Below are 16064 nucleotides of genomic sequence, written 5' to 3'. Positions count from 1 at the left end.
GGTGTGGTGCGTCCTCCTCACAGTGTCCAGCTAAACCTACAAGTTATTTTTTTGTGAGCTCTGCACAGTGTTCAGCTAAAGCTACCTGTAGAAGGTTGGTGGTGTTTTCCTGATCCTATCACTACCGCAGGCAGCTAATAAAGCTACAAGTTAGTTTTTTGCGAGCTCTGCACAGTGTTCAGCTAAAGCTACCTGTAGAAGGTTGGTGGTGTTCTCATACTACAGGCAGGCAGTTGATTTTGCTAGCTGCAGTATCAGTGTATATATATATCCCAGCTTAGTGCAGCTACAGGCCATTAGTATGTCTGGAAGGCCAAGAAGGAGAGGCAGACAATCACAAGCCAATAAGAGAGGGCAAGCAGGCTCTGTGTCTAGTGCTGGTCGTAGAGACGGTGCATCCTCATCAGCACGTGGCCGTGGGACACGCTTGGCCTTTTTTTCGGCAGCTGGCCGTGTTGAGCCGCAACATGCGGAAGACTTGGTTGAGTGGATGACCAAGCCGTTCTCATCCTCCTCATCCTCTCTCATCCATGCCCAGGGTACTTTGTCTGACAAAGCAGCGGCCTCTTCCCTTGGCTCAATGTCATCAGTGACTCCTTCCCTAGCCCCACCATGTCCTCCTGAGGAGTCCCTCGAACTGTTTGACCACAGTGTTGGGTACATGCTCCAGGAGGATGCCCAGCGTTTGGAAGGCTCTGATGATGATACTGAGCTTGATGAAGGCAGTAACGTGAGCACGGACAGAGGGGGTGCCCAAGAAGGACAGCAATCTGGCAGTCATGCTCCCCCTGCTGCAGCATACTGCCAGGTTTGCTCCAGTGATGAGGAGGGAGGGGATAATGAGGTCACTGACTCAACGTGGGTGCCTGAAGGAGAGAGGAGGAGGAGGAGGCGGCGGCACATCACCAACGAGGCAGGATGCCCTCCAGGGGCCAGCCTAAGGGCAGCACCTTGACTGCATCAAACCCCAAAGCTCCACATGTGCAGGGTGCTGCAGTCTCTGCGCGTTATTCAAAAAGTTCTTTGATGTGGGCCTTTTTTGAGATGAGTGCATCAGATCGCACCGCTGCTATTTGCAACATATGTCTCAAGCGTATCTCGCGTGGCCAAAACATCTCCCGCTTGGGTACCACATGCTTGACCAGACATATGTTGACCTGCCATGCAGTTCGTTGGCAAGTGTATCTAAAAGACCCACACCAAAGAACAAAGAGGACCTCTCCTTGCTCCTCATCAGCTGAGATCTCCAACCCCACTATACCTTCAGTCCTCTCTGAGACCTGCACTGAGAGGAATGAAGGTGTAGAATTAGGTGTGTCACAGCCGAGTACTTGTGGGCAATCTGCTTTTGGTACACCGATGTCAGTTTGTCACAGGCAAATTTCCCTGCCCCAGCTGCTGCACCACAGAAAGAAGTTTGCTCCCAGCCATCCACATGCCCAGCAGTTGAATGCTAGCTTGGTAAAATTGCTAGCACTTCAACTGCTGCCTTTTCAGTTGGTAGAATCTGCCCCCTTCCGTGAGTTTGTGGAATGTGCGGTTCCTCAGTGGCAGGTACCCAAACGCCACTTTTTCTCACGGAAGGCGATTCCGGCTCTCTACCGGCATGTGGAAGGCATTGTCCATGCCTTGCTGGACAGGGCAGTCAGCGGTAAGGTGCATATTACCGCTGACTCATGGTCCTGCAGGCATGGACAGGGACATTACCTAAGTTTCACGGTGCATTGGGTGACTCTGCTGGCAGCTGGGAAGGATGCAGGACAAGGTGCACTAGTGTTGGAGGTTGTTCCGCCACCACGCCTCCAAAATGCTAATGATTGTGACACACCTCTCTCCTCCACCCCCTCCTCTTCTTCTTCCTCCATGGCCTCTTCCTGTGCTTTGTCCTCAGAACCAGCGGTGCTCCGTAGCCGTTCAAGGGGCTACGCAAGTACGCAGGCCAAAAGATGCCATGCGGTGCTTGAGCTGGTGTGCTTGGGGGACAGGAGCCACACTGGGGCAGAGGTTCTGTCAGCTCTGCAGGGGCAGGTTCAGAGGTGGTTGATGCCACGCCACCTTAAGGCAGGAATGGTGGTTTGTGACAATGGCACCAACCTCCTCTCTGCCCTCCGACAGGGACAAATGACCCATGTGCCATGTTTGGCTCACATCCTTAACTTGGTGGTGCAGCGGTTCTTGGGCAGGTACCCGGGCTTACAGGATGTCCTGAGGCAGGCCAGGAAAGTCTGTGTGCATTTCCACCAGTCATATAATGCCAGTGCTCGGCTGACGGACCTCCAAAAGGAGTTTAACCTGCCCAAGAACCGCCTAATCTGTGACATGCCCACCAGGTGGAACTCAACGATGGCCATGCTGCAGCGGCTGCACACGCAGCAGAGGGCCATCAATGAGTACCTGTGCGACTATGGCACCAGGACAGGGTCAGGGGAGCTTGTTTTTTTTCCCACGCCAGTGGGCCATGATCAGGGATGCATGCACTGTCTTGTCACCATTTGAGGAGGCCATGAGGATGGTGAGCAGTGACAGTGCATGCATCAGTGACACTGTCCCCCTTGTCCACCTGTTGGAGCACACACTGCGTGGAATAATGGACAGGGCACTTGAGGCAGAACAGAGGCAGGAAGAGGAGGACTTCCTTAGCTCTCAAGGCCCCCTTTATCCAGACAGTGTTCCTGCATGCCCGCCGATCACACAGGAAGAGGAGGAGGAGGAGGAGGAGGAGGAGGAGGAGGAGGAGGAGGAGGAAGATTGTGTCAGTATGGAGGTGGAGCCTGGCACTCAGCATCAGCAGCAGTCTTTAAGGGATCAGTCCCAAGAAACACATGGACTTGTACGTGGCTGGGAGGAGGTGGCTGCGGACCATGTCGTCCTTAGTGACCCAGAGGACTCCGGACCGAATGCCTCAGCAAACCTACGCTGCATGGCCTCCCTGATCCTGCAAAGCCTGCGTAAGGATCCTCGTATTCGTGGTATCAAGGAGAAGGACCAATACTGGCTGGCAACCCTCCTTGATCCATGTTACAAGGATAAGGTTGCGGACCTTATCTTGCCGTCGCTGAGGGACCAGAGGATGAAACATCTTCGTGAGGCCTTGCAGAAAGGTCTGTGCAACGCGTTTCCAGAGACTGGGAGGTTACAAACTCTTGTTTCTGGACAACGTGTTGCTGAGGCTTCGGTCAGTCAAAGAAGGAGCGGTGGAGAAGGTGGCTGTCTGACCAATGCGTTCAGACAATTTTTTGGTCCGCAGCCCCAAGGTATGATCGTTCCAGCAACCATCGCCAGCGTATGTTTTACATGGTGCAGGAATACCTAGGGGCAATATCTGACTTAGACACCTTTCCCACCGAAAATCCTCTGGGTTACTGGGTCTTGAGGATGGATCACTGGCCAGAGCTTGCACAGTATGCAATTGAGCTACTGGCCTGTCCTGCATCCAGCGTTCTTTCGGAACGCACATTCAGTGCTGCTGGAGGCGTGGTAACCGATCACAGGGTGCGTCTGTCCACCGACTCGGTCGATCGACTGACCTTCATAAAAATGAATCAGTCTTGGATCACCACCAGCTACCAAGCACCTGATGCTGATGCAACCGAATAATTTTTTTTGAAATCTCAGATCCCTTCAAAGACTGCCTATGCTGATGCTGAGTGACTATCCCTGACTAATTATCCTCTTCCTCCTCAATCATCACGCTGATAGCTTGTAAGAACATTTTTGGTTCTGGGCGCCACCACCAGTGCCTAAGGCCCAATTTTTCAGCCCCTGTTTAACAGGGGCGTGTAATTACAATTTTTGATGCGATACTTTGCAGCAGGGCTCGTTTCTGCGTTACAGCTAGAGTATCTGTGAGGGGTTGCAGTGTTGTGGCACCAGCACCAGTGCCTATGGCCCAATTTTTCAGCCCCTGTTTAGCAGGGGCATGCAATTACAATTTTTGATGCAATACTTTGCAGCAGGGCTCATTTCTGCATTCCAACTAGAGTATCTGTGAGGGGTTGCAGTGTTGTGGCACCAGCACCAGTGCCTAAGGCCCAATTTTTCAGCCCCTGTTTAACAGGGGCATGTAATTACAATTTTTGATGCAATACTTTGCAGCAGGGCTCATTTCTGCGTTCCAATTAGAGTATCTGTGAGGAGTTGCAGTGTTGTGGCACCAGCACAGCAGGGCCCATTTCTGCACCCACCAAGAGCGAGTGAGGACTTACAGTGTTGTGGCACCACCACCACCAAAGGCCCAATTTTTCTGCCCTTGTTCAACAGGGGCATGTAATTACAATTCTTGATCTAATATTTCACAGCAGGGCCCATTTCTGCACCCACCAAGAGCGAGTGAGGACTTACAGTGTTGTGGCACCACCACCACCACCACCAAAGGCCCAATTTTTCTGCCCTTGTTCAACAGGGGCATGTAATTACAATTCTTGATCTAATATTTCACAGCAGGGACCATTTCTGCACCCACCAAGAGCGAGTGAGGACTTACAGTGTTGTGGTACCAACACCACCAAAGGCCCAATTTTTCTGCCCTTGTTCAACAGGGGCATGTAATTACAATTCTTGATCTAATATTTCACAGCAGGGCCCATTTCTGCACCCACCAAGAGAGAGTGAGGACTTATGCCCCGTACACACGGTCGGACTTTGTTCGGACATTCCGACAACAAAATCCATGGATTTTTTCCGACGGATGTTGGCTCAAACTTGTCTTGCATACACACGGTCACACAAAGTTGTCGGAAAATCCGATCATTCTGAACGCGGTGACGTAAAACACGTACGTCGGGACTATAAACAGGGCAGTGGCCAATAGCTTTCATCTCTTTATTTATTCTGAGCATGCGTGGCACTTTGTCCGTCGGATTTGTGTACACACGATCGGAATTTCCGACAACGGATTTTGTTGTCAGAAAATTTTATAGCCTGCTCTCAAACTTTGTGTGTCGGAAAATCCGATGGAAAATGTGTGATGGAGCCTACACACGGTCGGAATTTCTGACAACAAGGTCCTATCACACATTTTCCGTCGGAAAATCCAACCGTGTGTACGGGGCATTACAGTGTTGTGGCACCAGCACCACCACCACCACCAAAGGCCCAATTTTTCTGCCCTTGTTCAACAGGGACGTGTAATTACAATTCTTGATCTAATATTTCACAGCAGGGCCCTGTGAGGACTTACAGTGTTGTGGCCACAACAACACCTAAGGCCCAAATTTCTGCTGAGTATATAGGGAAGGCCCCTACTTTCAAACATCTAACTTACAAATGACTCCTACTTGCAAACGGAAGGAGACAACAGGAAGTGAGATGAAATCTACCCCTAGGAAGGGAAATTCTCTCCTGTAAGAGTTAATATGGGAAAAACATTTCTCCTTTCTACTGATGCTTTCCAATCCTTGTTCCACAAAAAACCCCAAATTTAAAAAAAAAACATTTGTCATTGGGACAAAAAGTGAGGTGAAATCTTCTGAAGAGGGGGAAAGACAGCAAAACAAATGTCACAGGGGTGATAACCCTTCCCTATGTTTTCCAAAAAGCTTAAAAAAGATTTTTTGGCTGGAGCTAAACACGTTAAAAATGTACCCGTTAAAAATTACAAACAGATTCTACTTAACAACAAACCTACAGTCCCTGTCTTGTTTGCACCGCCTGTATACTGCTGTTCAGAGTATATAGGGCCTGGTGGCCCCACACCTTTCCTTATTTTAATTTGGGTGCGGGGTTCCCCTTAATATCCATACAAGACCCAAAGGGCCTGGTAATGGTCTGGGGGGTACCCATGCCGTTTGTCTCACTGGTTTTCATCCATATTGCCAGGACCCGACATTACATTAAACCCGCAAGCAGTTTTAAATGAGATTTTTTCCTTTAAAAATGACATTTTGTGCAGGGACTGTTCTAAACACGGGAAACACGCACCACTTTACAGGCATACTATAGACACCCCCCAGGTACGATATTTAAAGGAATATTTCACTTTTTTTTTATTTTAAGCATCATTAAAATCACTGCTCCCGAAAAAACGTCCGATTTTAAAAGTTTTTTTTGCATTGATACATGTCCCCTGGGGTAGGACCCGGGTCCCCAAACCCTTTTTAGGACAATACCATGCAAATTAGCCTTTAAAATGAGCACTTTTGATTTTGAACGTTTGAGTCCCATAGACGTCAATGGGGTTCTAACGTTCGTGCGAATTTTCGGTCCGTTCGCAGGTTCTGGTGTGCACCGAACCGGGGGGTGTTCGGCTCATCCCTAATTCGAAGCATGCGTGAACTTTTGTGCGACGGACTTGTGTACACACGATCGGAAAGTCCGACAACAAAGTTTTTTTGGCGGAAAATTTGAGAACCTGCTAGCCAACAAAGTCCGATCATGTGTATGCGGCATTAGAGATGTAGGAAAAGGTCTTCCTGGTTTAACTTAATGGTTCATTATTTAAAAAAAAAAAACTGTCATGTGAATGATAATGGTAATGATAATGGTAACCAAACTTGAGAATGCCATTACCTGTCTCATAATAGTCATACACTTTTACTATGGCTGGTTTCAGGTTCTTGACTTCAATGTCCTGCTCCACCATAAAGGAAAGGTTTACAGGATCATGTCCCACCTATAAGCAAATTAACATTACAGTGCTTGATAACAGTGAGGAACAAGACAAAATGGCAGATAAAACAATACAAAGGAAAGGTTGGTAACAGTTTGGTTTCAACCAGTTGCATGATATCAGGTGTGAAAGATGAGACAAATGTGTGACAGATGTACTAAAGGATAAAGACTTATTAATAAACAAGTTAATGAATACAGTAAAGAGTGATTTTATGCTGTATTTAAAGTGTATATCTCTTGCCATTTTTTGCTTTAGAGTAGGGTTTTGGAAATGTTGTCAGTTTTAATTGTTGAATTTAAAGTTAAAGCAATATTAAACCCAAAAGCAAACATGTATTATATAGCAGCTTACCAATTCTTAGAAGTGATGTCTGAATTAATTTTCTGTTTTATGCTTACTGTGGCAGTTTGGTACCCCACCAGGGTAATGCCGCAGGATTCTCAACCCGGCAGGTTGAGGGGCTCCAGGGGATTTGCGTATTTGGGAAGAAACTGGCTTTTCAGTTTCCTTATTTCTTAGAAAAGTTCACTTTGGGACCTCGAGCCCGGGAATTTCTGAGAGATCCAGGTGGGATGAAACCCCCAGTCCTGGGTCCCGATTTTGAGAATCACCAGCACACTGGCTGATCAGGTGTGTGCTGGGATATTTGTAGACACCTGACCATGGTTCTGAACTCCACCCTGGCAGATAGGAAGTCTGGCCCAGGAGTCAGGAGGGCTCCACGTAGGGTTACCACCTGTCCAGGATTCACCCGGACAGTTTGGTTTTGGAATCATGTGTCTGGGTTTCAGACTGCCTGAAACCCGGACACTTTATTTAGACTGAACTATGGCTTTCCAGCAGGGTTGCTGGCTGAAGTTGTCTAAGCTTAGAGTGTCTGTTACACTCTTTCACACTGCCCAAAGCCAGCAATAACAACCCCCCCTCCCCAAACACACACACAGACGGGAGAGGAGAGAGGGCTCAATCTGCACCTCTTCCCCCTACCCCTACCCCTCTGTGTCTGCTCACACTCCAATCCCCGGCACTGTGCCTCAGAAAAGGAAAATTGGGGTTGGAAATTTGAAGTCCAGCAGCCTCAGATACATCTGGATGAGAGGTGCCAAGGGGTGAGTGGGCTCACCATCCATCCCTGTCTGTGACTGAAGTCTCCCCCTTCTCTCTCCCGCATCTGAGTAAGTACACTAAGGCAAATCAGGGTTCTCAGAGCACCCCTTACATCAGAGTTCCCCTTTACGCCAGAGGCCACAGTGTTTCCCCTTACATCAGAGTTCTCAGTGCCCCCCCTTAAATCAGGGTTCCCAGAGCATCGCTTATGATAGATGCCTCAGAGTTCTCCCTTACATCAGAGTCTGCAGAGTTCCCCCTTACAGTGAAAGGGAACTCTGTGAGTTCAGATGTTACATAGTTACATAGTTACATAGTAGGTGAAGGTTGAAAAAAGACACAAGTCCATCAAGTCCAACCTATGTGTGTGATTATGTGTCAGTATTACATTACATATCCCTGTATGTTGCGGTCATTCAGGTAATTATCTAATAGTTTCTTGAAGCTATCAATGCTCCCTGCTGAGACCACCGCCTGTGGAAGGGAATTCCACATCCTTGCCGCTCTTACAGTAAAGAACCCTCTACGTAGTTTAAGGTTAAACCTCTTTTCTTCTAATTGCAATGAGTGGCCACGAGTCTTATTAAACTCTCTTCTGTGAAAAAGTTTTATCCCTATTGTGGGGTCACCAGTACAGTATTTGTAAATTGAAATCATATCCCCTCTCAAGCGTCTCTTCTCCAGAGAGAATAAGTTCAGTGCTCACAACCTTTCCTCATAACTAAGATCCTCCAGACCCTTTATTAGCTTTGTTGCCCTTCTTTGTACTCGCTCCATTTCCAGTACGTCCCTCCTGAGGACTGGTGCCCATAACTGGACAGCATACTCCAGGTGCGGCCAGACCAGAGTCTTGTAGAGCGGGAGAATTATCGTTTTATCTCTGGAGTTGATCCCCCTTTTAATGCATGCCAATATTCTGTTTGCTTTATTAGCAGCAGCTTGGCATTGCATGCCATTGCTGAGCCTATCATCTACCAGGACCCCCAGGTCCTTTTCCATCCTAGATTCCCCCAGAGGTTCTCCCCCCAGTGTATAGATTGCATTCATATTTTTGCCACCCAAATGCATTATTTTACATTTTTCTACATTGAACCTCATTTGCCATGTAGTCGCCCACCCCATTAATTTGTTCAGATCTTTTTGCAAGATTTCCACATCCTGCGGAGAAGTTATTGCCCTGATTAGCTTAGTATCGTCTGCAAATACAGAGATTGAACTGTTTATCCCATCCTCCAGGTCGTTTATGAACAAATTAAATAGGATTGGTCCCAGCACAGAACCCTGGGGAACCCCATTACCCACCCCTGACCATTCTGAGTACTCCCCATTTATCACCACCCTCTGAACATGCCCTTGTAGCCAGTTTTCAATCCATGTACTCACCTATGGTCCATGCCAACGCACCATATTTTGTACAGTAAACGTTTATGGGGAACTGTGTCAAATGTTTTTGCAAAATCCACATACACCACGTCTACGGGCCTTCCTTTATCTAGATGGCAACTCACCTCCTCATAGAAGGTTAATAGATTGGTTTGGCAAGAACAATTCTTCATAAATCCATGCTGATTACTGCTAATGATATCATTCTTATTACTAAAATCTTGTATATAGTCCCTTATCATCCCCTCCAAGAGTTTACATACTATTGATGTTAGGCTAACTGGTCTGTAATTCCCAGGGATGTTTTTTGGGCCCTTTTTAAATATTGGTGCTACATTGGCTTTCCTCCAATCAGCTGGTACCATTCCAGTCAATAGACTGTCTGTAAAAATTAGGAACAACGGTCTGGCAATCACCTGACTGAGTTCCCTAAGTACCCTCGGATGCAAGCCATCTGGTCCCGGTGATTTATTAATGTTAAGTTTCTCAAGTCTAATTTTAATTCCGTCCTCTGTTAACCATGTAGGTGCTTCCTGTGTTGTGTCATGAGGATAAACACTGCAGTTTTGGTTACTGAAGCCCCCCGATTCACTCGTGAAGACTGAGGAGAAGAATAAATTCAATACCTTTGCCATCTCCCCATCCTTTGTAACCAGATGTCCTTCCTCATTCTTTATGGGGCCAATATGGTCTGTCCTCCCTTTTTTACTGTTCACATACTTAAAGAATTTCTTGGGTTTTTTTTGCTCTCCTCCGCTATGTGTCTTTCATGTTCTATCTTAGCCGTCCTAATTGCACCCTTACATTTCTTATTGCATTCTTTATAAATTCTGAATGCTGAGGATGATCCCTCAACCTTGTATTTTTTGAAGGCCTTCTCCTTTGCTTTTATATGCATTTTTACATTGGAGTTAAGCCATCCAGGATGTTTGTTCGCTCTTTTAAATTTATTACCCAATGGGATACATTGGCTAATGCCCTTATTTAATATGCTCTTAAAGCAAACCCATCTCTCCTCCGTATTCTTTGTTCCTAATATTTTATCCCAATTTATGCCTTTTAGCAAGGTTTGTAGTTTAGGGAAGTTGGCTCTTTTGAAATTCAGTGTCTTTGTGTTTCCTTCATGTTTCCTATTTGTGTGATTTATACTGAAACTAATTGACCTGTGATCGCTGTTACCTAAATTGCCCCATATTTCCACATCTGTGATCAGGTCTGTATTGTTGGTAATCAGTAGATCTAGTAATGTTTTATTTCTAGTTGGTGCGTCTACCATCTGACCCATAAAATTGTCCTGCAAGACATTAAGGAACTGGCGAGCCTTAAATGAATGCGCGGTTCCCTCCACCCAGTCTATGTCTGGATAATTAAAATCCCCCATTATGATAACACTTCCCATCCTTGCTGCTAATCCAATTTGTGATAGGAGATCCGTCTCCACTTCCTCCCTCAGGTTAGGGGGCCTATAGCATACTCCCAGTATTATTTTCCCCTTAGCTTCATCCCTTTGGAGCTCTACCCATAAAGATTTCACCTCCTCCCTAGCCCCCTCAGTGATGTCATCTCTCACATTCACTTGTACATTATTCTTGATATATAGGCATACCCCTCCCCCATTTTTACCCTCTCTATCCTTGCGGTATAGGTTATACCCTTGAATGTTTGCCAGCCAATCATGAGAGCTGTTGAACCAGGTCTCTGAAATTCCCACAAAATCCAAATCCTCCTTGTACAACAGTATCTCTAGTTCACCCATCTTGTCCGTCATGCTCCTGGCATTAGTGAACATGCCACATAGTTTAGACCGGTCGCATATTGTCCTCGTATTGGGTGTTTCAAGATTGCAACTAGGACTTGCTACTATACTCACCTTGTGTTTTTATGCTTTGGTTAACCTACCACTAATGCCCCCAATACTACCCTCTGGAATATCTTCCGCGCTGGCTATCACTGTCTCTGGACCCTCCCCCCCATCGCCTAGTTTAAAAACCCCTCTAACTTTTTGGCCATCTTCATTCCCAGCAGATCTGCACCCTCCTCATTTAGGTGCAGTCCGTCCCTTCTATAGTACCGGTTACCGACTGAGAAGTCGGCCCAGTCCTCCAGGAACCCAAACCCCTCCTTACTACACCAGCTCTTCAGCCACTTGTTTACTTCCCTAATCTCCCTCTGCCTTTCTGGTGTGGCTCGATTTACCGGTAGTATTCCTGAGAACACTACCTTGGAGGTCCTTTTCCTCAATTGAGCTCCTAAGTCCCTAAAATCGTTCTTTAGGACACTCCATCTGCCTCTGACTTTGTCATTGGTGCCAACGTGCACCATGACAGCCGGGTCTTCCCCAGCCCCTCCCAGGGGAACTCTGTGGACTCTGATGTAAAGGGGGCTCTTGTTATTAATTTCATATGATTAGAAATGTTATTTAATAGCAAAATATATGTATAGTTTATACTATAAAAAAATTGCCATGCACCGCTAAAGTGTTCGGGTTTGACTTGAAGAAAATGTGGCAACCCTAGCTCCATGTGGGAGCCAGTGCAGCAAGAGGCTTCTAGCTGTGTGCACCAAGTTGGTCGGTGAACAGTCTGTAGGACACAGACAAGGGCCTGGAGTGTAAGGCCAGAGCAGCAGTGCTGCAAGTACAAGTCAGAAAAGGGCTGAATGTTGTTTATGTTGAAGGAGAAGAAATGCTGAAAAATCCATGCAAAGGAAACTTACGTTTATGTTTTCTGAACTCTCTTTTAATAAAAATGGGCAAACAAAGCCCTTAAAAAGAAGAAACAGTGAGTGGCAGTGTCCTTAAAGCTCTACACTTGGAGTGAAACCCTTATGCCCCGTACACACGATCGGACATTGATCGGACATTCCGACAACGAAATCCATGGATTTTTTCCTACGGATGTTGGCTCAAACTTGTCTTGCATACACACGGTCACACAAAGTTGGTCAGAAATTGCGAACGTCAAGAACGTGGTGACGTACGACATGTATGACGAGCCAAGAAAAATGAAGTTCAATAGCCAGTGCGGCTCTTCCATAGGTGTACGCAGCCTCTTGCATTAGGGTGTGCACCCCAAAGCTCAAATACATATGCATGTGTATATGTACTGATGGTGTTAGTAGGGCAGTGGACAGTGTAATTTTGTTAATTTTCTTTTCACAAAAATTTTTGGCTTGTGTAACATTTTTTGGGGGGGTGAAATATCAGTGGTCTAAACAGGGGGGAATATGCAGCACACAAGGCAATTAGGGTGTGCCCAGGCACACCTGGCACACCCTGTGCGCATGCCTATGGGCTCTTCTGCTTGATTCTGAGCATGCTTGCAACTTTGTGCATCGGAATTGTGTACACACGATCGGAATTTTCACAAACTGATTTTGTTGTCGGAAAATTTGAGAACCAGATCTCAAATTTTGTGTGACGGAAATTCCGATATAAACTGTCCGATGGAGTCTACACGCGGTCGGAATTTCCGACAACAAGCTCTGATCACACATTGTACGTTGGAAAGTCCAACCGTGTGTATGGGGCATTACACTTATTTTCTCCTGTTTTCATCTGGTGATTCAGCAAGCAAGACTGTTATTTTTTAAAATCTCAAGCTCTCCAGCAGAATGTATCAGTTTACATGGATGAGACAAGCCATTTAACACTGGCAAAAACATACAAAAACATCCAAAACACATACAAAAACATCCAAAATATAAAAGCCGACAAAATATAAAAACAGCAGAGACGCCGTGCTAAATTACATGGGGCTCTATGGTGATCTGGCATACACTGCGTAGCCACGCCCTACATGTTTCGTGATAGGTCACATCTTCAAAGGGGCCCCTTTTTTTTTTTTTTATTCATTTATTCATCTATTTATGACAATCACACAGGAATATAGATTTAAGTATCTAATGCAAGCGCACAAATTTTTTTCTTTTTATTTAAATTTTTCACCTCATTGATATTTGTGGTTTTTGTTGCAGCTGCAGTCACACAAATTTTTGCTTGGTAGCGCAGGTTTTCTTTCTTCTTTTCTTTTTATGCAGCATTATCATTGCCTTTAAGTTTTAAGTATCTTTGCATAAGAACTTGTGACTTATGTTGTCCAGTGACCTGTGTTACGTTACAGTTTCCATTTACTTATATACTGTCTTTGGCTTTGTGAACTAGTTTATTTACTCTATGCTTTACTTGTCTGCATAAATAAAATCCTGTAATAAAATGTATGTTGATATGCATATTCAAATCTCAGTCCACACCAAAAGTCCCATCAGCCTCAGTATTGGCATGAGATGTGTTGATCACCTTAGGACTTTCAATTTTTAGAAGATCGCCACCTGCAGTGGAGAAAGTAAACTGCACCTGGCTACATGTATATCACAATCATGCTGCAGAGAGGATGCATCATATAGCTGCCATCTCAACTCAATAGGTAGATGAAAAAAAGGCATTCAAACCTCATTCAGATATAAGGTGACCATGTCTGTCTGTATTTCACTTCTCTGTATCAGTCTGTCCTGCAGCTGTGAAAAAAAAAACAATATCATATCTTAATATTCATATTATAATAACATAAAAAGGTTAAAGTCTCCTGTTACCATTTAGCGAGATAGTGTTGGGTTAGTATTTGTCCTGATAGTTGGATCATAAATGTGAAATGAATCCTAAACTTACATTTCAGCCTAATGAGCTTAGCCAAGTTAAAGCGGACCTTTTCCCCCTTCACAAAAATTTTCATCAGAATGCAGACTGCACAACCTTTTCACCTCTTGTTGGCCATGCGTCGTATGACCTTACAATCATCTGCTTGAAGAAAAAAATCCTCCCCAAGACATCACGGAAAAGTCATTTTTTTCAGCAAGGTAATGTGGAAGATGAGGCACATGATGACATTGGCGGCCAACTCATTCCTTCTCCACTGAGCCATCAATGACCTTGTATGCCTCATCTTGCATATGCTTTGCACCAGAAATTTTGTGAGGAGAAAATGGGTAAGTACTACTAACTTTATTAGTTTTAGTTAGTAGAATGCATTATGGTGGTCAGGTTTATTAGGTATTGGGGGCGGGGGGGGGGGGGGGTGGCACACTTTAATCACCTGACACAAGGAGTACCACCAACAATATAAAGACAAGGCTTAGCTCATACATAAGTTAAACTGTCAATCTATATACAAATAAAATTTGGGGTAGATTTCCTTTTTTTTTTTTTTGCTTTTCTCCTTTTTGGTGGCTGTGGTCATGTCACTCAACCCCTGGCTTCTTATATCTCAAACAAATCAGATCTCTGTGTGGGGGATCTTCTTTGGCTAAATATTCTTTTTTAATAGTATTTTTGAATTTTGTATCATGTACACACACACACATATATATATATATATATATATATATATATATATATATATATATATATATATATATATATATATATATATATATATGACTAGAAAATATCTCCTGAAGACGAGGGGGGGGTGTATTATATTTTCATGTCCTGCCTTGAGTGTCAATCCTCACCCATTGCTGAGAGAAGTGTTTGTTCATTACTTCTAAGCTTTCAATGCACAAAAGAGGTTGGCCCACCCTTGCCCATTGCAGACTCCTTTTTTTAAGTTATGTTTTAATTCATCTTAGAAATATCCTTTGCTCTGCACAGCAAAAAACTAGTAACAATCTTATAGGTACAACTTATTTATCAATGACATATCAATTATTTAAACAGGAGCTGCTGTCTGGAGGTTCTGGAGCACAGTGTGTCAAAATGACAAAAGTGAGAGGCTTCCAACAGAAGTGAGAAGCTCATAAGCTATACTTTCTCTTGACGCCTCCAAAGCATTCGATATTGTTAAATGGCATTACCTGTGGTGGGCGTTGTCAGTACCACATCCATGGAGGTATTTTTTCACGACTCAGCTTCAACATATGGAGGGCTGGGCATTCGACAATAGTGTTACCATTTATAGTTCACGTGCCTTGCTAGCTTGCACCCCGCGCACTTCTTTTGGTTGAAGCACTAGAAGCAGGCTCACTAAAGGAGAAGGGTAAATGCCCCACGATACCTTTGCTATCGAAAGTGTGGAGCATAACACAGTCTTTGTTTCAGTATACAGGGCCTACAGAGTATACACCCACATGGGGTAATACAAATTTACCTGAGCTTAAGGGGCTGAAGAAGTTCAATAATTGGAAACAAAGGGAGGTGGTAAGATTGAAAATTGGGGATGGAGACAGTTCCCCAAACTAGTCTCCAAACATAAGATAATGGACTATCTCTGTACCAATAGAACAACTTACATATTTGAATAAAAAATATAATTTTATTAATACACAATAATAAAAAACAGGACATCCAAACATAGATAAGAACATTGTGTTCAATGTTCAAAACAGTATAACAACAATATAAAATACAAGGGTGTCTATACAAGTATATTGCTGATACTTAATGTGCTCCAGAGGTGGAGTCAGTAGGTATAGTGGGTCCTCACAGGACATATGGTCCTCTACATGTTTCGCGGAATGTTATTGCTTCATCAGGAGGATATTTTATAAAATGAAATAGCAATTTATACATAAAGATCAAATTTACAAGGAACACATATTTAATATGAAATACAGTTGGTAACTGGGTATCCATCTGTTTTTTCCCCCAGTTACCAAATGTATTTCATATTAAATATGTTCCTTGTAGCTTTGATCTTTATGTGTAAATTGCTATTTCATTCTAGACAATATCCTCCTGATGAAGCGGTAACGTGTAGATGACCATATGTCCGGTGAGGACCCACTATACCTTCTGTCTCCACCTCTTAAGTATCAGCAATATACTTGTATAGACAGCCTTGTATTTTATATTTTTCTGTTTTGAATATTGAACACGATGTTCTTATCTATGTTTGGATATCCTGTTTTTTGTAATTGTGTATTAATAAAATTATATATTTTTTTATTCAAATATGTATGTTGTTCTATT

At 44.4% G+C, this 16064-nt stretch overlaps 1 protein-coding gene across 1 annotated transcript in view; it reads right to left on the bottom strand.

Annotated features, from left to right (window-relative positions):
• Nucleotides 1-16064, bottom strand: part of LOC141105648 (alpha-2-macroglobulin-like) — a 235574-nt gene that overhangs the window by 16211 nt on the left and 203299 nt on the right. The window contains exons 33-34 of the mRNA XM_073595624.1: nucleotides 13550-13615; nucleotides 6508-6610 (exon numbers count right to left, since the gene is read on the bottom strand). Coding sequence (XP_073451725.1) covers nucleotides 6508-6610; nucleotides 13550-13615 — 169 coding nt within the window. The remainder of the gene's footprint in view (nucleotides 1-6507; nucleotides 6611-13549; nucleotides 13616-16064) is intronic.

The sequence above is a fragment of the Aquarana catesbeiana genome, linkage group LG08, assembly GCF_042186555.1.
Source record: "Aquarana catesbeiana isolate 2022-GZ linkage group LG08, ASM4218655v1, whole genome shotgun sequence".
Taxonomy (NCBI): Eukaryota; Metazoa; Chordata; class Amphibia; order Anura; family Ranidae; genus Aquarana; species Aquarana catesbeiana.
Note: the sequence above shows the minus strand (reverse complement) of the source record. Positions and strands in the feature narration are given on the sequence as shown.